This window comes from Manis pentadactyla, chromosome 5 (genome assembly GCF_030020395.1).
Source record: "Manis pentadactyla isolate mManPen7 chromosome 5, mManPen7.hap1, whole genome shotgun sequence".
In the NCBI taxonomy this organism is placed as follows: domain Eukaryota; kingdom Metazoa; phylum Chordata; class Mammalia; order Pholidota; family Manidae; genus Manis; species Manis pentadactyla.
In genome coordinates this window covers 83419882-83441641 of record NC_080023.1, presented here as the reverse complement: position 1 = coordinate 83441641, position 21760 = coordinate 83419882, and the positions used below count along the sequence as shown (strand labels likewise).

General features: G+C 39.3%; 1 protein-coding gene and 1 pseudogene across 1 annotated transcript in view; one reads left to right on the top strand and one right to left on the bottom strand.

The window, feature by feature from the left end:
• The first annotated feature begins 493 nt into the window (after positions 1–493).
• On the top strand, positions 494–1760 carry LOC118926734 (coiled-coil domain-containing protein 68-like; annotated as a pseudogene).
• Positions 1761–15006: 13246 nt separating this feature from the next.
• METAP1 (methionyl aminopeptidase 1) overlaps positions 15007–21760 on the bottom strand; it is a 69604-nt gene continuing 62850 nt past the window's right edge. The window contains exons 10-11 of the mRNA XM_036914056.2: positions 19398–19463; positions 15007–16803 (exon numbers count right to left, since the gene is read on the bottom strand). Of these exons, the coding sequence (XP_036769951.1) occupies positions 16640–16803; positions 19398–19463 (230 nt within the window). The 3' untranslated portion in view covers positions 15007–16639. The remainder of the gene's footprint in view (positions 16804–19397; positions 19464–21760) is intronic.

Below are 21760 nucleotides of genomic sequence, written 5' to 3'. Positions count from 1 at the left end.
ATTAAAGATCAAAAAAGCAGGAGAAACTTGGCCTGGAATGTTTGAATATTCCCCAGATAAAAAGGAGGGTACTTTAGCATAGCCCACGTCTATTGTGTTAATCATGCAGGCCCAGCCATAAACAACATAGTGAAAGGCAGGAAGGATTGTATTTTAATACCCAGGAAGTTGAAAATTTAAGATTCTTAACATACTCTCTACCAAACAGACAACTCAGCACACTGTGGGGGCTGGGCAGGCAGTCTGATACGCTCCCAGACCAAGACTCCAGTATCCCAGGGAGAAATCAGAGCAGGAAGTTCCTTGTGTTAATTCTAACTATCCAAAGACCATTTAACAAGTCTGCACCTGAGGCCTTAGTCACATTCCTGAAGAATCCTTAAAAGGGGGAACCCCCAGGCCCAGGGCGGGGTCCGCAGGGCGGGGCCACCAGAGCCCCGCAGAGGCGACCCTGGCCGGCGGGAGAGCAGCGCCGGGACCCCGCGCTGGCGGCGCGGCTCTGTCACCCCAGGAAAGGTAGCCTTTCTGTGATGGAAACACCCTTGAACTTGGTGTCCAAACGACAAAGAATTCACAATGACAACAGTAACAGTGACCACAGAAATTCCCCCAAGGGGTAAGACAGAAGATAATTCTGCCTTGTATGAGTCCACATCAGCTCACATTATTGAAGAAACTGAGTATGTGAAAAAGATTCGAAATACTCTGGAAAAGATCCGAAATCAAATTTTTAAAGATGACATAGGACACAACAGTACAAATCACAAACTGGATATAAAGCACTGTGGGAACATTCAGAATGGCTGTGATTCTGAAATGCATTCTTCTTGTTGCAGTTGGGACCTGATCATGGAAAGAGTGAAAGGAAAAAACCTACAGCTTGTAGAAATGAACAAAGAGAATGAAGTATTGAAAATCAAGTTGGAAGCCTCCAGAGAAGCAGGAGCAGCGGCTCTGAGAAATGTGGCCCAGAGATTATTTGAAACCTACCAAACACAGTCTGCAGAAGTTAGAAAGAAGTATGAGGACAGTACACGCTTACTCCAGGTTAATAAACTTGAAAAAGAATAGAAATTGAAACAACATGTTGAAAATCTGAATCAAGTTGCTGAAAAGCTTGAAGAAAAACATAATCAAATCACAGAATGGGAGAACCTTATCCAGAGAATAGAAAGAGAAAAGAGAACACTGCTAGAAAAAAAAACGGTCTTTGGAAAACAAGCTGCTGCAACTCAAATCCAATGCTACATATACTAAAAGCTGCCAAGGTCTTCAAAGGAGATTTCCCTTCTCCAGGGGCAGATCTCTCATCTGCAGTTTGTGATTTGCTCCCAACACCAGAACCTGTGCAGTGTCATCCAAGAGATGGAAGGATTAAAAAATAACTTGAGAACAAAATAAATGAATTGAAAATCTCAAGGAAAAGGTGAACATTCTTGAAGCACAGAATAAAGAACTAAAATCCAAGGTGGCACTTTGGTCAGAAACTCCTAGGACAGTGGTATCTCAGGCTGTGTCTACAAGTGAACTGAAGACTGAAGGCAGTACCCCCTATTTGATGCTGATTAGGCTACAGAAATGAGCTACCTGGGTGAAGATCCACATGAGAAAAGTCACTATCTGGGTCTCATTCCTTGAAACACAGTCTAAACTTGCATGTTAAAATGGCTCAATGCCAGTTTTTAGTGGAATATATTATACATCAGTAGCTTTGCAGGAAGATGACATTCCAGACAATCAAACAAATATATATTCAAAAGAAAAAAAGGGGGGGGAACCCCCAAACTTTCATGCACTCTTCTTTCGGATGTTCCCTACTCTAAGTGTGTAACCTTTTAATCTTAAACTTTCTCTCTCCAACCCTTCAGAGAGCATCTCCTTGCTGAGGTGGCCATACTTTTTCTCTCTTTACATAACTTTAAATAAAACTTTTACTCTACTTCACTACTGTGTCTCTGTCCTTCAGTTCTTTCTGGCGGCGGGGACAATGACAGAAGAAAATACACAACGCTCCCCAATGGGTAAAACCCTTTCATCCCAAGAACGTTCTGTTCAGACAAGACAAAGAAATAAAAGGCATCCAGATTGGTAGGAAGAAGACAAACTGTCAATGTTTGCAGATGACATGATATTGTACAAACCCTAAAGAATCCAGCCCAAAACTACTAGAACTGATATCGGAATACAGCAAAGTTGCAGGATACAAAATTAACACACAGAAATCTGTGGCTTTCCTATACACTAACAATTAACTAGCAGAAAGAGAAATCAAGAACACAATTCCATTCACAATTGCATCAAAAAGAATAAAATACATAGGAATAAACATAACAACAGAAGTGAAAGACCTATACCCTGAAAACTACAAGACACTCCTAAGAGAAATTAAAGAGGACACTAATAAATGGAAATTCATCCCATGCTCCTGTACAGGAAGAAATAATATTGTCAAAATGGACATCCTGCCTAAAGCAATCTACAGATTCAATGCAATCCCTATCAAAATACCAACAACATTCTTCACAAACTAGAACAAATAGTTTTTAAATTCATATGGAACCACAAAAGGCCCCAAATAGCCAAAGCAATCCTGAGAAGGAGGAATAAAGTAGGGGGGGATCTCGCTCCCCAACTTCAAGCTCTACTACAAAGCCACAGTAATCAAGACAATTTGGTACTGGTACAAGAACAGACCCACAGACCAGTGGAACAGAATAAGAGAGTCCAGATATTAATCCAACCATATAGGTCAATTAATATATGATAAAGGAGCCATGGACATACAATGGGGAAATGACAGTCTCTTCAACAGCTGGTGTTGGCAAAACTGGACAGCTAAATGCAAGAGAATGAGACTGGATTATTGTCTAACCCCATACACAAAAGTAAACTCAAAATGGATCAAAGACCTGAATGTAAGTCATGAAACCATAAAACTCTTACAAGACAACATAGGCAGAACTCTCTTGAATATAAACATGAACAACTTCATGAACATATCTCCATGGGCAAGGGAAACAAAAGCAAAAATGAACAAATGAGACTATATCAAACTAAAAAGCTTCTGTACAGCAAAGGACACCATCAGTAGAACAAAAAGACATTCTACAGTAGGGGAGAATATATTCACAAATGACATCGGATAAGGGGTTGACATTCAAATTCTTTAAAGAGCTCACGCACCTCAACAAAAAGTAAATAATCCAATTAAAAAACGGGAAGAGGATATGAACAGAACTTCTCCAAAAAAGACATTTAGATGGCCAACAGGCACATGAAAAGATGCTTCACATCGCTAATCATCAGAGAAATGCAAATTAAAACCACAATGAGATATCACCTCACACCAGTTAGGATGGCCACCATCCAAAAAACAACAACAAATGTTCATGAGTATGTGGAGAAAGGGGAACCCTCCTACACTGCTGTTGGGAATGTATATTAGTTCAACCATTATGGAAAGCAGTATGGAGGTTCCTCAAAAAACTCAAAGTAATTAATACCATTTGACCCAGAAATTCTACTCCTAGGAATTTACCCTAAGAATGCAAGAGCCCAGTTTGAAAAAGCCATATGCACCCCTGTTTATCACAGCACTATTTACAATAGCCAATCTGGATGACTTTATTTATTTGTGTAGTCTGATTGCCGTGGCTAGGAACTCCAGTACTATGTTGAATAAAAGCAGAGAGAGTGAGCATCCTTGTCTTATTCCTGATCTTAGAAGAAAAGCTTTCAGTTTCTCACTGTTCAGTATGATGTTGGCTGTGGGTTTGTCATATATGGCCTTTATTATGTTGAGGTACCTGCCCTCTATACCCATTTTGTTGAGTTTTAATGGATGTTGAATTTTGTCGAATGCTTTTTCAGCATCTATGGAAATGATCATGTGGTTTTTGTCCTTTTTGTTGATGTGGTGGATGATGTTGATGGATTTTCAGATGTTGTACCATCCTTGCATCCCTGGGATGAATCCCACTTGGTCATGGTGTATGATCCTTTTGATGTATTTTTTAACTCGGTTTGCTAATACTTTGTTGAGTATTTTTGCATCTACATTCATCAGGGATATTGGTCTGTAGTTTTTTTTTGGTGGGGTGTTTGCCTGGTTTTGGTATTAGAGTGATGCTGGTTTCACAGAATGAGTTTGGAAGTATGCCGTCCTCTTCTATTTTTTGGAAAATTTTAAGGAGAATGGGTATTAAGTTGTCTTCTCTAAATGCCTGATAAAATTCAGCGCTGAATCCATCTGGTCTGTGGGTTTTGATCTTCATTAGTTTTTTGATTACTGATTCAATTTCATTGCTGATAATTGGTCTGTTTAGATTTTCTGTTTCTTCCTGGGTCAGTCTTGGAAGGTTGTACTTTTCTAGAAAGTTATCCATTTCATATAGGTTACTTTGTTAGCAAAGAGATTTTCATAGTGTTCTCTAATTCTTTGTGTTCCCCTGATGTCCATTATGATTTTTCCTTTCTCATTTCTGATTCTGTTTGTGTGTGTAGATTCTCTTTTTTTCTTAATAAGCCTGGCTAGGGGTTTATCTATTTTGTTTATTTTCTCAAAGAATCAGTTCTTGGATTCATTAATTTTTTCTATTGTTTTATTTTTCTCAATTTTATTTCTTCTCTGATCTTTATTATGTCCCTCCTTCTGCAGACTTTGGGCCTCATTTGTTCTTTTTCCAGTTTCAATAATTGTGAATTTAGACTATTCATTTGGGATTGTTCTTCCTTCTTTAGATACATCTGGATTGCTATATACTTACCTCTTAGAACTGTCTTCACTGCCTCCCACAGAAGTTGGGGCATTGTGCTGTTGTTTTCATTTGTCTCCATATATTGCTTGATCTCTGTTTTAATTTGGCCATTGATCCATTGATTATTTAGGAGCATGTTGTTAAGCCTCCATGTGTTTGCAAGCCTTTTTGTTTTCTTTGTATAATTTATTTCTAGTTTTACACCCTTCTGATCTGAGATGTTGGTTGGTAAAATTACAATCTTTTTTAATTTACTGAGGCTCTTTTTGTGGCCTAGTATGTGGTCTATTCTTGAAAATGTTCCATGTGCACTTGAGAAGAATGTGTATTCTGCTGCTTCAGGGTATAGAGTTCTGTAGATGTCTGTTAGGTCCATCCAGTTTAATGTGTTGTTCAGTGCCTATGTGTCCTTATTTTCTGCCTGGTTGATCTGTCTTTTGTAGTGAGTGGTGTGTTGAAGTCTCCTAAAATGAATGCATTGCATTCTATTTGCCCCTTTAATTCTATTAGTATTTGTTTCACATATGTAGGTGCTCCTGTGTTGGGTGCATAGATATTTATAATGGTTATGTCCTCTTGTTGGACTGAGCCCTTTATCATTATGTAATGTCCTTCTTTGTCTCATTACTTTCTTTGTTTTGCAGTCTATTTTGTCTGATACAAGTACTGCAACACCTGCTTTTTTATCTCTATTGTTTGCATGAAATATATTTTTCCATCCTTTACTTTTAATCTGTGTATATCTTTGGGTTTGAAGTGAGTCTCTTGTTGGCAGCATATAGATGGGTGTTGTTTCTTGTTTGTTTGTTTTTTGTTTTGTAGATAATTAATTTTTATTGAAGGGTAGTTGACACATAGTATTACATTAGTTTCAGGTGTACAACACAGTGATTCAACATTTATATACATGATAATTCTAGGTACCAGCTATCACCATACCAAGTTGTTACAATATTTTGACTATATTCCTTATGCTATACATTACATCCTGGTTACTTATTTATTTTACAGTTGGAAGTGTGTACTTTTTTTTTTTTTGAGTGCATCTCTCATATTTATTGATCAAATGGTTGTTAACAACAATAAAATTCTGTATAGGGGAGTCAATGCTCAATGCACAATCATTAATCAACCCCAAGCCTAATTTTCATCAGTCTCCAATCTTCTGAAGCATAACGAACAAGTTCTTACATGGAGAACAAATTCTTACATAATGAATAAGTTACATGGGGAACAGTACAAGGGCAGTCATCACAGAAACTTTCAGTTTTGCTCATGCATTATGAACTATAAACAGTCAGTTCAAATATGAATACTCATTTGAGTTTTATACTTGATTTATATGTGGATACCACATTTCTCTCTTTATTATTACTATTTTTAATAAAATGCTGAAGTGGTAGGTAGATACAAGATAAAGGTAGAAAACATAGTTTAGTGTTGTAAGAGAGCAAATGTAGATGATCAGGTGTGTGCCTGTAGACTATGTGTTAATCCAAGCTAGACCAGGGCAATAAAACATCCACGTATGCAGAAGATTTCTCTCAGAACAGGGGGGGTGAGGTTCTAAGCCTCACCTCTGTTGATCCCCAATTTCTCACCTGATGGCCCCCCTGCGACTGTGCCTGTCTTAGGTTGTTCCTCCCTTGAGGAATCTTACAGATGGGTGTTGTTTATCCATTCTATTACTCTGTGTCTTTTGATTGGTGCATTCAGTCCATTTACATTTAGGGTGATTATCAATAGATATGTACTTAGTGCCATTGCAGACTTCGGATTTGTTACCAAAGGTCAAGGGCAGCTTCTTTACTATCTAACTGTCTAACTTAACTCACTTATTACACTATTATAAACACAGTCTGATGATTCTTTATTTCTCTCCCTTCTTTTTCTTCCTCCACCACTCTTTATATGTTAGGTGTTTTATTCTGTCCTGTTTGAGTTTCTCTTGACTGATCTTATGGATAGCTGATTTTATTTTGCCTTTAGTTAGTTTTTGGATAGTCTACTTTCTTTGCTGTGGTTTTTTCTTCTCTTGTGACAGCTACTTAGCCTTACGCATACTTCCATCTAGCGCAGTCCCTTTAAAATACATTGTAGAGGTGGTTTGTGGGAGGTAAATTCCCTCAACTTTTGCTTATCTGGGAATTGTTTAATACCTCCTTCAAATTTAAATGTCATCTTGCTGGATACAGTATTCCTGGTTCGAGGCCCTTCTGTTTCATTGCATTGAATATATCATGCCTTTCCCTTCTGGCCTGTAAGGTTTCTACTGAGAAGTGTAATGATAGCCTGATAGGCTTCCCTTTGTAGGTGATCTTATTTCTCTCTCTGGCTGCTTTTAATACTCTGTCCTTGTCTTTGATCTTTGCCATTTTAATTATTATTTCTTGGTGTTATCCTCGAGTCCCTTGTGTTGGGAGATCTGTGGGACTTCCATGGTCTGAGAGACTAGTTCCCTCCTCAGATTGGCAAAGTTATCAGCAATTATTTCTTCAAAGATACTTTCTATCCCTTTTTCTCTCTTCTTCTTCTTCTGGTATCCCTGTAATGTGAATATTCTTCCACTTGGATTGGTCACACAGTTCTCTTAATATTCTTTCATTCCTAGAGATTCTTTTATCTCTCTCTGCCTCAGCTTCTCTGTACTCCAGTTCTGATTTCTATTCCATTAACAGTCTCTTTCACCTCATCCAGTCTGCTCTTATATCTTTCATTGTTTGTTTCACTTCTGTTATCTCCCTCCTGAAATCATCCCTTCGGCTCCTGAATATTTCTCTGCAGCTCCATCAGCATGCTCGTGACTTTTATTTTGAATTCTTTTTCAGGAAGATTTTTTTATTTCAGTCTCACCTACGCTCTCTCTGGTGTTTGAGGGATTTTGAACTAAACAAGGTTCTTCTCCCTTTTCATGGCAATGGGAGTAGTCTCCAGCAAGTGGTGTGTGTCAGCTGGGAGAACAGTAGTCCCTTCCTACTTGCTGGTGGCCTTGCCTGTCTCCGCTGTCTGTGCCGGTTAACCACACAAAGGGAGCAGCCTCTGGGTTAATCCCCTAAGCTGCTGTGGGCAGGCTAAGGCAATGGCAGGGGTAGCAGGCCAGCAGCACATGTTCTGCCGCAAGAGCAAAACCCCTTTGTGCCTCCTGTTCTCCGCACCCATCTCTGGTGGCTGTGTCAGTCAACCACATGCAGGGAGCAGCCTCTGCATTAATCCCAAGCTGCTGTGGGCAGGGAAGCCTTTGGAATGGCCTGGGGCACTGGAAGGGGTTGCAGGCAAGCAGTGTGTGTTCTCCTGCAAGAACAGAGCTCCTTTGTGCCTCCTGGATCCTGTGCCAGTCTCCACTATCTCTGCCGGTCAACCACAGGCAGGGAGCAGCCTCTCGGTCTGGGCCAGTTAGCCACGCTCAGGGAGAAGCCTCTATGCTAAGCTTTATCATTGCTGTAGGTGAGGCTGCTCCCCAGCTGTTCCACAGCCAATGGCGGGTCAGCCAGTTTGTTTGCAGTGCTGGCGGCGGGGAAGGAACAACAGGCTGCTTATCACCATGAGCGGCTTCAGAGCTGCATCGCCACCCAGGGGGTTAGGGCGCCTGAAGTTCCTTAGTTCCCAGCCTGCTGGACTGAGTGTGACACAGGCATATATTGTTGCTCTGTCTCTTAACCTCTGCGTCTTTGTCTTAATGGCTTGAACTGCTGCTCTGGTTTCAGTTGTTTACATAGCTCAAGATCCTTTTGGCTTTCCATCTAATTTCTTTCCATCTGCTCCTGCCCATATTAAATCAACCCACATCTGGGTCCTCATAACCTTCATGGAGCCCTTTACCTTCTTCTTGTGAGTAGCAGACTTCATTTATTTCCGTGTTCTTATTGCTTCAGCCTGAGTATAGGGGCAGAGCATAGAGTGCTCCACAACCTGGGGAAGGGGCTGCACCTCTCTTTGGGGAACACTCGGCTGCTGGGTCTTTATTTTCTTTACAACCACTGGGCTTGCTTTCAGTAGGAGGGGTCAGCACCCCCAGCACCACCCCTTCATTCTTCCCCAGCTCCTCCATTTCCGGGGCTGATGGCACCTTTCTCTCCACTCCCTCAAGTGCCTCCTCTACTACAGTGCCCTGCAGAAATACTAGCTCAGTCTTCAGCAGCTCTTTTACCTTTACTTCAATGCTTCGCAGCTAGCATTCTCATGCCACCTCTGCCTGTACTTCCCCCAGGAGTTCGTCTTTTTCCTTTATGGCCTTTTCTTCCTTCAGAGCACCTGGCAGCGCCACCATCTTATTCTGTACGGAATCTTTTACCTCTTCAACTGCACCTCGCTGCCAGTGTTCTTGTGCTGCCTCCTCTCACATCAATGCCATTTCCTTCTTCAGTGAATTCACAGCAGTTTGCAACTTGCATTCTCATGCTGCCATTTCTTGAGTCTTTTTCAGGAGCGTGTCTTTCTCTTATGTAGACTTTTTTTATACCGTGAGAAGCACCCAATCTACAGTTCCCACTGCCTCATGAGCACGCTTCTCTCTCAAGAGACCTACTTACTATACCAAGGGCCACCCCTGTTGCCTCAGGTCTCACCTCCACTTGCCTCCAGTCCTGGGGTGGGGCCCAGTCCTCTAGGAGGCAAGCCACCTCAGACCACATACTCACTAGGGGACAATCCACTGTCTCCCCATTCATAGGGGCAGCCCGCTGAAGCACCCCTCCCATAAGGGCAGCATGTCTTTTTCCTTGGTCAACAATGAATCCTACTGACTACGCCAATTGTCTTGCCAATGGGTTTCAGTCCCCAGCAAGTTCACTATGGATTCAGTGTGACCAAAGAAAATGACAGTTAAAATGTTCTTGGGGTTTAAGGGTTTATTTCCACAGTGGTAGGTCAATCACTAAAATCCTGTTCACTCAGAGCGAGTCTGCATGCAGCAAGTTGGTCTCTGCCTCTGGGCCTCTCTGCCAGCACAGCCCACCTCTGGGCCTCTCTGCTCACACAGCCCACCTCTGGGCCTCTATCCTTGGTGATGCCAGCACTCTGGCTTCTGCTCTACTTTCATACAGCCTTGCAGCCATGCCACCGTGTTGCCCAGACCACTAGGCAGAGCTCTTTATATCAAGTCAATAGCAACGTACTGCCCACACATGTGCAGTGAGCTAGCCAACCAGGGCCAGGTGAGAATCCTGGTCACAGGAACTCTCACTTTATCCACACACACCTTTAGGAAGTGTGCTTTTAATCAGGTTTAACCCAGCCTTCTAGGAGTAAAGTACAGTTGACCCTTTAACAACGTGGAGGTTAGAATACCAAGTCCCCCACACAGTCAAAAACCTGCATATATCTTGTGACTCCCCACCAAACTCAACTACTAATAGCTTACTGTTGACCAGACTTACAATAACATATACTGACACATTATTTTGTGTATTATATACTGTATTCTTTAAGCAAAAGTTTTTCAAATTGTCACAAATCTCCAAGAAATTTCCAACATATTTATTGATAGAAATCTGTGTTTAAGTGGACCCATGCAGTTCAAACCTGTGATGTTCAAGGATCAACTGTTTATTATTGCCTTGAGCAACTGCAGTAATAAAATGGGTATGTAAGGTAATATAGAGGGGAGCTTGTAGTTATTTTTGAAGTTTCTTTTCCCCCTTTTTCTTCTCATACATAAGGTATACATGATTGAGAATGGCAAGCATTTTATGTTCACCAATATAAAAAAGCAGTTTTAAGACATTAAAATGATATAACTCCAATTAAGGAGTTTACTTTTCACTCGTCAGTTTATGTATTCTTGAGCCAGCTAATTTGGTTTAACAAGTAACATTTTCCAGCTGAAAGCACTAGTCTCTTTCTAAGAACTAGTATAAAGAATCAAGTTTATAAGATTCTTACTTAAGGATTCTTGAATTATGAACTATAAAGACAAAGTAGTTTTAAGATCCTTTTAACACATCCTCTTGGGTGGCATCTAGGATGTTGCCTATATTGCTGCAGTAGCTTTTATAAGAAAGTATAGGTACAACACAGGGTAAAAACCACTATGTACATGTCAGCAAATCTCTGCTGGTTTCCCAACATTAGGATTTTAACACCTTATAAGTATATTGTTGGCAGTTTTTTTGAAAGTATCTTTAAACTGTTTTCCTGGACAAAAGGAACTTTAACATAAATGGCTAACTTCATGAATGCTAGTAAATTCTTTAATTAGAGGAACTAAAATGTTCCAGAATTAGAAACTAACTTCAAGGAACTTTTTCACTGACAACTTTTCATGTACCTTGCACTTTTCAAATCTCGCCTACAGTTCCATCTTCAGCATATTGGGCTCTTCTGCTTCCTATTTCACACACCTAGTGATGTTCACTGGAGAAAGACAGTCCATATACAAACATGTCTAATTTGGAACAAGTTCTTTATTACATGTACAGAGAACTAACATATAAAGTAGAACATGTGGAATGATGGAGGTTTTTTAGGATGGAGGGAAGGAAAAATCTGCACTACGTCCAAAATACTATCACAGTGGAGCCAGTTAACATATACAACTACAGCTCCAGAAATATATATAATGCTACTTCCTTTTTACCCATTTGAATACAAAATAGCTTGTAGTTCTCAAAATTCTCTGTTGTTTTGAGGAAGGGGGAACATATTTTACATGTACAGAATGCTTCAGAATATTTTCTGCTTGGATACCAATCTTCCAATTAGGCTGATGATCAAAGTCCTGAAGTAACTGACAGCTCTTTGGCCCTAGAGACACTTTGTGACCCAGGGAAAAGACAAACTTTGGATTCAGCCAATTTTGTTTCAATTAACATACAAGATCAGATTCTTTGTCAGAAAATTCCCTAGAAAAAGTGTACTACAAAGACATCTGGAAAACATTTTATTAAGTATATTTAGACAATTATTTAGACAATAAATGCACAGATATACCAAGGGAATTTTGTCTTTAAAGAAATCACTATGAAGTGAACAGGAACATACAAACAGAGTCCATTACACAAATTTCTTCTGGTGGAACTTTTCTTTATGGGAACAAAGTAGATGGAATGGGCTTTTAAGCAGGTTGATTTTTTTTTTGTTTTGTTTTGTAATCTACAATTACATGAAGAACATTATGTTTACTAGGTTCCCCCCTTCACCAAGTCCCCCCTCCACACCCCATTACAGTCACTGTCCAACAGTGTAGTAAGATGCTGTAGAATCACTACTTGTCTTCACTGTGTAAGCAGGTTGATTTTTATCAAAGGGACATTCCAACAGAATCCCTTGGGATGAGGTAAATATGTTACATGCTTCTTTCAAGAAAGGAGTGCCAATCCACCATAGAATTACCTCCAGTTTAGACACAGACTGAAATACTCTGAGACTGCCTAAAATATCAAGATTATGTTAAGCAAGATAGAATAGCAGAAATGTGCTTTGAAGTCTCTGTTGCTCTTTCTCTAATCTGTATCTTAATACCAAAGTCTTTATATTTGGCTATTTTGTTTCCTCAGAGTCACCCACAGCTCAGATTTACTGATAAAGTCTTAAAAAATCTAGCCTGAACTTTCTATTGGACCCAAATACTGAAATAAAGCAAATTTCCTTTATAGGCCCATTATATATAGAATAATAAAGTTGTGTTATCCCACAGATAGGAGGTCTCCAGTGAGAAGTATAGTGGTTTATCCTAGCCATCCAACTAGGTAAAAAATTAGAGAAATCACCTGGTATCCCGAATGTTGGTCTTGTATGTGTCTTGTTCAAGTTCCGTGTTGGCATGTGTTTCTTGTTGGGAGTGGGATGAGGAACCTGGAGTAATAGTAAAAAGGCTTACCACCCATAAGAAAAATTACTAAAATACTTTGAACTATAACAAACCTATTAGTGATAAGTGGAAATCTTTCTGGAAGCCCTTCTTGGGTGCTCCATATATTGACTTTTTGACACATTTTAGTAAGATATACCAGTGTTGACATTTTTAATATAACAACAGAATTGCCATATACAGAGTTGTTTTTGCCCACCCACAGTCCTGAAAATGAAAAGCAGTGGCCAATAGGTAGCCAAGCCACCTTATTCCTTTCTTTTTCAAAGTAACCAAATGCAAACCACTTTTTTCATGCTTAGCACCAAGAGGTTAAGAGAGGCTGCCACCAACAGCTGCTTGCCCCTAAAGAGTTCAAACACAGTGGGGCCAGAGAATTTCCATGCGTGAAGCCTGTGCTGCTAAGCTAAACTTTCCTTAGATGTTCATTTTTACAACGAACGTTAATGACTTTTAGAATGTTAGCATAATGCAGCCCATATTGTAAAACAATTTACTCCTAAAAAATTAATGTCCAGAATTTTTTCTCTGCTCTACTGGAATATGGGCCACACATCCACATTACAAGTGGTATAATTTGTTCATCTTTTAACTAGAGAGAGCTTGGTAGAAGTCAAACACCAGTAAATATAGATAGAATTTTACACTATCTCAACAGGTTCCAATATTTCTATTTCTCAGCCAACATCTCCTCCCCACTCCTACTGCATGTTTTGCCTCTAAAATCCACTGCATGCATTGTTAAAAAGTAGCTTACAGTTTATAAAATTTGGAATAAAATAGGATCAAAATTTACTTCAAAGAATTTTTCAACCAGTACTCTCTACCCCTTTACTGAGACCCATGAATAAGCTTCAAGGTACTCCCACAAACGTGGACCAATTAAATTACAAAGAATTTTTTAAAAGAATCAATGCGCTCACATTATTACTTAAAAAGAGTGGGTAGAGGGAAGGAAAAAAGTGCTTCTCTATAAAAGAGTGTCAGCTAATGTACGTGGAATACTAGATTCAGAAACTCGATTTGCAGCCACGAATGTAACTAAAGAATGGATTCTGTCAAGGATGATCAATGACCACTAAAACCACTGAGTGAACAGGATATTCAAACGGTCTCTAATTATCTCCTGTCAGATCATAGCTTAAGAAAAAGATACTCTTAAAATGGGGAAAAAACTGACAGAAACTAAGTGATCAAATTTACACTGGCAGTAATGTGACAACATTATGAGTCTCCTGATGTAACATGGTAAAATGAATGGGACATGCCATCTGTGGAGTCTTCTGCCAAAATGTTTATCCTGACCCTACTCTGGAGAAAGAAGCAAACAAATACAGAATTCTACAAACTAACTAGCCTGCTTTGTCAAGTGTCAAGTTCATAAAAGATCAAAAAAAGAAGATACATGACAGCAGAATGCCTTGGGTTTGCATCCTGGGTTTAAAAAAAGAAGTTTTAAAGGACATTTTAAGGGAAGTGACTCAATTTTGAGGAAGTACTATACATTAGACAATTCTGTATCAGTGTTAACTTCCTTGGGTGTGATAACTGTATTATGATCACACAGGAGATGTACTTAGGTTTTAAGAGAGATATATTGTAATACAGTAATAAAGTATGACGCCACACTTTCAAAACAAAAGTGCTTATAGAGAGAAAGGTAGCAAATACCAATTGCTGAATACAGGAAAAGATAGGATTACTTGATTGTACTATATCTTTCAACTTTTCTGTAACTTTGAAAATTTTCAAAATAAAAGTTGTTAGTAAAAAAGCAAAAACAACTAAAAAAGAAATAGCTGTTACATATACTATGAGGGCTTTAGCAAAATGAAGCATCCTACTCTCAATATGAACCAAACTCAGTTAAAAACCAGAGGCAGTTAAAGAACAAACTAAGGAATTAAGCTATGAGGGCAAAACAGACTCCTAGACCTCCTCTTCCTATTAATTTAGACATGTGCATAGTAAGTGGTAATGTACCTTAATCTACTGTATCAGCAAGACAAAAAATGAAGATAAAAGGCAAAAACATTTAAAACAATACAAAAATAAAGTTAATACACTGACTTATTTTGAAAAGTTGACAGAATCATGAAACTAGATGTTTTGTCATCTAACTTAATAAACACTTGTAATTACGTATATACAATCAGACTAGAGCCCATACCATTTTAAAATCTCCCAAACTGAGAAAAGCATCACCACCATTGTGTTTTAAATAATAAAAAAACCTATCCCACCAATATTTTTTCCTTGAGCTTATATTCTAATGATAGGCACTGAATAAGCACACAATATTAAATCCACTGTCCGCACATAAAATGCTCCCCTACATATTTCACAATCTCTGTCTTAAAAATGCCCAAAAATATGGTTGCATCTCAAATGCTGCTGGTCGACTGCTGACCTGAACACGTTACTGGACTTTTTATAAAGCCATTAGAGTTGAAAAAGTATTTTTATTCAAATGGTCATGAGTGTATTTTAGATTACGAAATCAGCCACCCATTTCCACCACCTCCCTCTGAAATCCCAAACAAATGCAGCAAAGTTAATGACTACATGGCGGGATAATCATTCAAACTTTTTAATCTCCCTTTACACATTATATTAACATTCATATTGCAAGGCATTCCATTCACAAATATTACAATTCGATAAAAAACTTCACACACATACCCCCAAAAGTCTATACTAGATTCGGTCACTTTACTAAATCATTAAAATAATAAAAGTAATGAAAACATTATAATTATTTTAAAGCAATAAAGGTCTGAGGCACTCTGGGATACATGTTCTCACACAAATATAACATGTCAGTGGTATCAAATTATCTTACAAGTAAGTTACCAAATATGCAGTAATCAAGTACTCTCTAATGACAATGACTTAGATCTTATATGTCTTCACTGGATACACTCCCATTTGGACTAACTACTGAAAGGAACGTAAGATACTGGGCAGTTGAGGTCACTTCTAATGAGGTTCCCAGCCATGTTTAGGTGAGTCTGTTACCAGCACATGAAGGACAGTTGCATGCCTACTGTAGGAAAACAGTCCAGTCTTCAAGAAGTTGCTTTCTCATCACCAGCCTTACTAAACATTAGAACCTCACAGCCCACCTGACTTATTCTGCTCCCTGCTGGACAGATTTCAGAGCTATCTTTCCCCACCAACCTCCATAGTGCAACCTCCACCCTTCTCTGACTACCTCCAAGGGATGACCTTGAAATAAAATAGGGGAAGCAAGGGACTTTTTTCCTCCCATTTTGACCAAATAGAGGTCGGAAAGAGCAATGTATTACAGAATTCTCATGCTCTGCAACAGCCAGCACTACCACTTAGAGCAGGGCTATTTTTGCCATAAATTAGATTTTAAGAAGCCTGACGACCTTTTTCCAAAGTGAATTTTGCCATATCTACTCACCAACACAGAGTCCAAATTGGAGAGAGTCTCATTGACCCAGTGCTTCCTTACACACAAGAGTAAATAATTAGCACAGGGGAGGAGGGAGGCCAATTCCCAACTAGGAATTAAATCACTGCAAACTATGGGTCCACTTATGACAGCATATGACCTGTCAAAGCACAAACCCCAGAACACATTGTACTCGTTAATTACATATATGGAATTTAAAATGTACACACATATATATCCATACATATATAATAAATCTGGAGCAACATATGTTGCTGAAGTTGCAAGGATTCTCATCTTCAACATTCACCTGGAAAGCAGCTGGCTCTTGATGGCCCGATCGTGGCAGTGATAAAAGCAACTAGAAGCAGGTTTAAGTAAAAGTGCTCAAAGGGCAAATCAGAAGAGAGGAGTGTGGGGATTTTGAGGGGGACAGAGGAGCACTGAAAGGAGTTAAGAAATGTCTCCTCTATTCTTCTCAGCTTTTTCAGACTCAAGACAAGTTCTTGAGGACAAACATCAAATGCTGTAGTCCTTCCTTATCTATAGTCAAAACAAAACAAGTAATAAAAAATGTCCTCTCCCATTCTGTACTCTCAGTAAAATGCATAGTACAGCCAAAAGGTCCTACTGAGATGTACCATCTCAAAGAAATTACAATTGGGCCATGAAGTGAGGCCGTGAGCTATCAAGCCGCCGGGTTAGGATTTCACAGCCAGTGTCCGTGACCAGCAGGGTGTGCTCGAACTGAGCAGACCGCTTTCCATCTCTTGTCACTGCAGTCCAACCATCCGGCCAGGTTTCATCCTGCCATCCGCCTTAAATAAACAAACAAAAATCATTTATTTATCAATCACTCAGTTTTCTGAACTTTCTATGTAAGTGTCTTTGCATGTACTCCGATATCCTTGGATACCTCAGAAAACGAATTAGAAAATTCACCATTAAGATTCTTACCTACAGTTCAATTGTTTTAGCTAAAGCCTTTCCAACGTCCTTTTGGTCTTTAGTCCAATGAAGTAATGACATTTAAATTTCCTGAGGTGTATTAAAACTTCACATTTTTTATGCTTCTCAAATATTATATCAAGATGGTTATTTCTACAAGAAAGGCACTGAGTTTCATTTTGGGAAACATACTGATACAAGTCACCACAGAACAAGTAAAAAACTGAATTAATGAATTTATTAGATCTTTCCTGGTATAACTTTGGCATCTGTAAAATATAGCCAATGTATACTGTGAAAGAATGTAACTTTTTAATACTTTTATTATAGCATTTCAACCATGACATAACTTTTAAATGGCAAGCACACAGATGGTAAGAACAGATATTACTGTGAAATCTTTGTAGACCCTTGTAACCACAAAATGAGGCAAAGAGCACATCATAGGAGATGGTGAGGAATAAAAACACTATGATGAGGCAGAGGGGTCAGATCAGGGTGTGGTTGAAAGTAAGGCAAGGAAATGAAGGGACAAGTACAAGCAGCTGGGGGACAATGGAAGAGACCACTCATGAGTGGGGAGGAGAGAGGAAGAAGGGGTGAGGGGAGGCAGAAGTGGGGGGAGAAAATGAGAAAGGTGATTCTGGATATTACTAGAAAAATATGTGTTTAAAAGAGACTTTCTTGTCTCCAAATTAGATGTCAAAAAAAATCAATTCATTCTTCATTTTGACTAATCTCTATCAAAGATTAGGTCTCACTGACTCGGACAATCCCAGCCCTCTGCAACTGAAGTAACCTACTGCTCCGATACCAAATCACAGTGTAAAAAGGAAGTATGAGATAACTTAAAGTTAATCCATGTTTTGTCAAACATCCTAAGAAGAGTAAGTGGTTATTTTTCAATGTAATGAATGACCTTCTCACAAATGAATTTAAGATATAATATTTCTTTGATTTTATTATGATTTGTTAAAACAGGTTCTTTAGTAGTGTATAGTCAAACCTATTTGGCTACTATTCTCAGGAACTTCAAATTCCTCTTTGATTTGAGACTTTACACTCTGGAGCTGGGATGTAACCTAGCTGAGTTACACTAAAGTGTATCTGTTATAATTTAATGGTTATCTGAACTGGCTCTATAGAAAGTGATTTGCTTACTCCTGGAAATACCACATTATGTCTCACCAACCAGATGCCAGTTAATGAAAATAGGTATGTAACCAAACAGTATTTTCCTCTCTAGAATTTAAAAAGTCTGTCATGCCTTTCTTTGCTAATATACTTCCTGCCCTTGCAATTGGTTACACATGATCAGAATATTCTTGTTCCATGAGAATGATAAACACAGTACCATACATTTGTACATCCCTTTAAATTACACAAGGTACTTTGTGTTAATATAAAACATCTCCCTTAGTTCCTAAAGCAGCTTTGGGGTGTTGTCAGGATAAAGAATGTAATTTCCTTTTTACAGAGGCAACAGAAGATCAGATTAAGAAGGCAGCCTCTAAACAACCTCCCATGCTCCCATCCTCCTTGTGCGTGTGGACTGGGTTTACTGACTCCCTTCTAAGAGCAGGAATCTGGAAGAAGTAATGGGATGTCACTCCCAAGATTAGGTCATAAAAGATTGGAATGATCCAGAGAAGAGCCCTTTAACACAGGGCTCAGGCACATGAGCCCCCCTAGTGTTGCCTCACTCTGCATCCCCTAGTCCAACAAACAACTGGCAGCAAAGAAAGGTGAAAGCTTCACAATGCAGGCCTGGGTTACCAGTCTGACAAGCTCAGTGAGGAATTCTAATCACAACACCGAGTCTATCATCATGGCCATGTGTCTGTCGAGGGAATAACAACAGTGGATATAAGGCCACCAGCCCTGGGTGTGTCTGTGCCGTGCTCTCTCCAAAACAGCTGTACGATGCCAGGTCATACCTGCAGACCCTGAAGAGGCCCAACAGCTCACGAGTTTATAGTCCGACAGACTCTGCCACATAACTAGCTAGGTGACTTTAGGCAAGATACGCAACCTCTTCAAAGGCCAGTCTGCTCTTCTGTATAATGGGGTAGCACCTGCTTCCCAAGTTGTGGAGAGTTAAATCATATAACTATATTTGCCTCAAAGTGAGTGGCTCTACTTTTTTCCTCCTCCAACCACTTGTCAAGCAAAAGTTTCTACACAGGCTTGATGGAGCCTCCTGATTATCACAGCACACCCTTTGACAGGACTGTCATGAAAAGGGACCAAGACTCAAGTACTTCAGCATCTCCTGATAGCAGAATTACCATGGAGGTACTGGTTTCTTACAACGTCCAGTTCTCCACATCATACTGAGTCAGGTTCAAGATGGAACAGGGGGTAGAAGTGAAGCAAAAGGAAATAAAGCAACTACCAATATGATGATGAGCAACCAAAATAAATAAAAATCCACCAAAGGACATGACAGCGCCCTTTCTCTCACCTTCACAAATCATAGGCTCAATTGTAAACACGTGGCCCGCCTTCATCACTCCAACTGCTTTATTTTCTGAAATTAAAGAAAAAAAAATCTCAAAACATAGCAAAACACTAGTGTGTACGATTCAACAGCTCCCTGGGAAGAGTATACACCCTACATCCCATCAGTGATACCTTCTCCCCTCCTCTGAGCAGATCACTCAGCCATAAGTACTGCACCGATAACCACCTAGGAACACTTCATTCTGCTTATGTTTTCTCTGGGAAAAAGAGATGCCCGTGGGCTGGATTTCAGATGTGGTTACCACTTCTTTAAAAGGAAAAGTACCATCATTTAAGTTACAGCAGGATTAGAACAGCTATGAGGGAACCAAGCAAACTTCCATTACTCATCCATGCACAACAATGCAAGGGAAACAACAGACGCTTCCAATCGCCCACCCCATAGGTGGGTGGGCAGATGGGTCCAGGGGTGGGGACGAGGGCAGGGGCACAGCCCAGACACGACTGCGTGATTTTCACACAGTTTGTAAGTTGTTTTCTTTTTCTTGTATTCAAAGGGGTACAAAGCTCTGCACACTATCTTTTTTTTAATGCTAATGAGACCATTCGTTTTTATTTGAAAATAGAAATTCCATTTTTCCCTCCAAAAACTTGTAGTTTTTTGTCAGAATCCACTAATATGACAGTATTTTTCAGGGCCATCTTGTAAAACACAACTGTGAATTAAAGTATCCACACAAAAAAGGCCAAAATCTTAACCTAAGGATAGACCTTTGTAGACAATCTCAGACAGAAATGGAGAACCAGTTTAAGTTTCAAATTAAAAAACAAGAGCCATCCAGAAACAAATAACTGCATTTGCTCGGACTGACCACTAGATGGCAGTAGCACTGGCTTTAGGGCTTCTAGGTAAAGCTATTGGTCCTCAGGATAGCGACTCTGGCAATGAATGACATTTTTAAGTGTCCACCAAGACTGAATCTACTAAACGCCACTCTTTCTAAGTATGGTCTGATCTCCCCCACATTTCTATTGCTGCACATCTTTCCTTGTAAATTAGCTATCATGCTGCTTTCCACTATCCTAGGTATTGTCAAAATACACTCTCTGCATATTCCATATCTGGAGTTCTTGTTATAAAATCTGAGGGGCAGATTTCAACCCTTCATTTCTAATCTCATAAACTTTCTCACCAAATAACATGCAATTCAGTACGCATACACACTTGGTCATACTCCCTGGGGGTATCACAAAGAAGTGAAGAGTGTCAGGTGGTGTCACGGAAAGAAAACGGGACAAAGGAATCTAGAGCTGCCCCAATGAGCAGCACTGGCTCGTGTAGCTACTGAGCACTTGAGAGGTGGCTGGTCAGAGTAAGATGGGATGTAAGTGTAGAAGAAAAATGACAATATTCCAAAGACAAAAAAAGCATGTAATATTTCTCAACCTTTACATTGACTGAATGTTGACATGCAAATATTTTGAATGTAATGAATTAAATAAAACATACTATTAGAATTAATTTCACTGATTTGTTTTTACTTTTTGAATATGACCACTAGAAACTTTTTAAGTACATTAATATATTTTCTACTGGGCAGTGCTGATTCAGTTTATTGAAGTCCCACTCCTGTTTCTGCCACTGAGTCATTATTCTGTAAGTTACAACTCCCATTCATTTCAACTCATGCTTTCAGTTTCTCAACATATCTCACTCAACAAATTTATATTATCTGAGTGACTATACTAGTACAGACACTATGCTAAGTACTTTCATAAAAAAATTGTACTTGCTCTATGTCTACCCCACAGAACTACTATAATATGCATTCTAAATGTAGGTTATTATCATTACTTTCCAACCCTAAGGACTTAAATAAAGCAGCAAATACTCTCCTTTAACCAGGACTTCCTTATACAGAGGGTGGAGGAAAGTTACAGGACCACTTCCTGGTTCCAACCTCAGATGATTAGGAACATGGAGTTATAAGCCAAAACAGAGATCGTTCACATTTTTAAAAGGCCCTCCTGTACAAAGGGTCTCAGTGGTTTCCTTTAATACTTGCCTTTAATACTTGTCTAAACTAAAGTGATCACACCATATTTTGATTTATATAAATCTGCTTTATGCTTGACTTTTCATAAACACATCAAATGTATGAAGTATACCCAGACCTTGCTTTTTTCTTTCAGAATTATTTTTTATTTCTAATTAAATGGTTTAATATGAAACTCAAACAGCATCTCTATCAGTGGCACCATATGTTGCTGATACTGTCATCACTGACTCACATCCCATTCTTCCATAAATTCGGTTCAGTCTCTCCCCTGCACATTCTACACACACACACACACACACACACA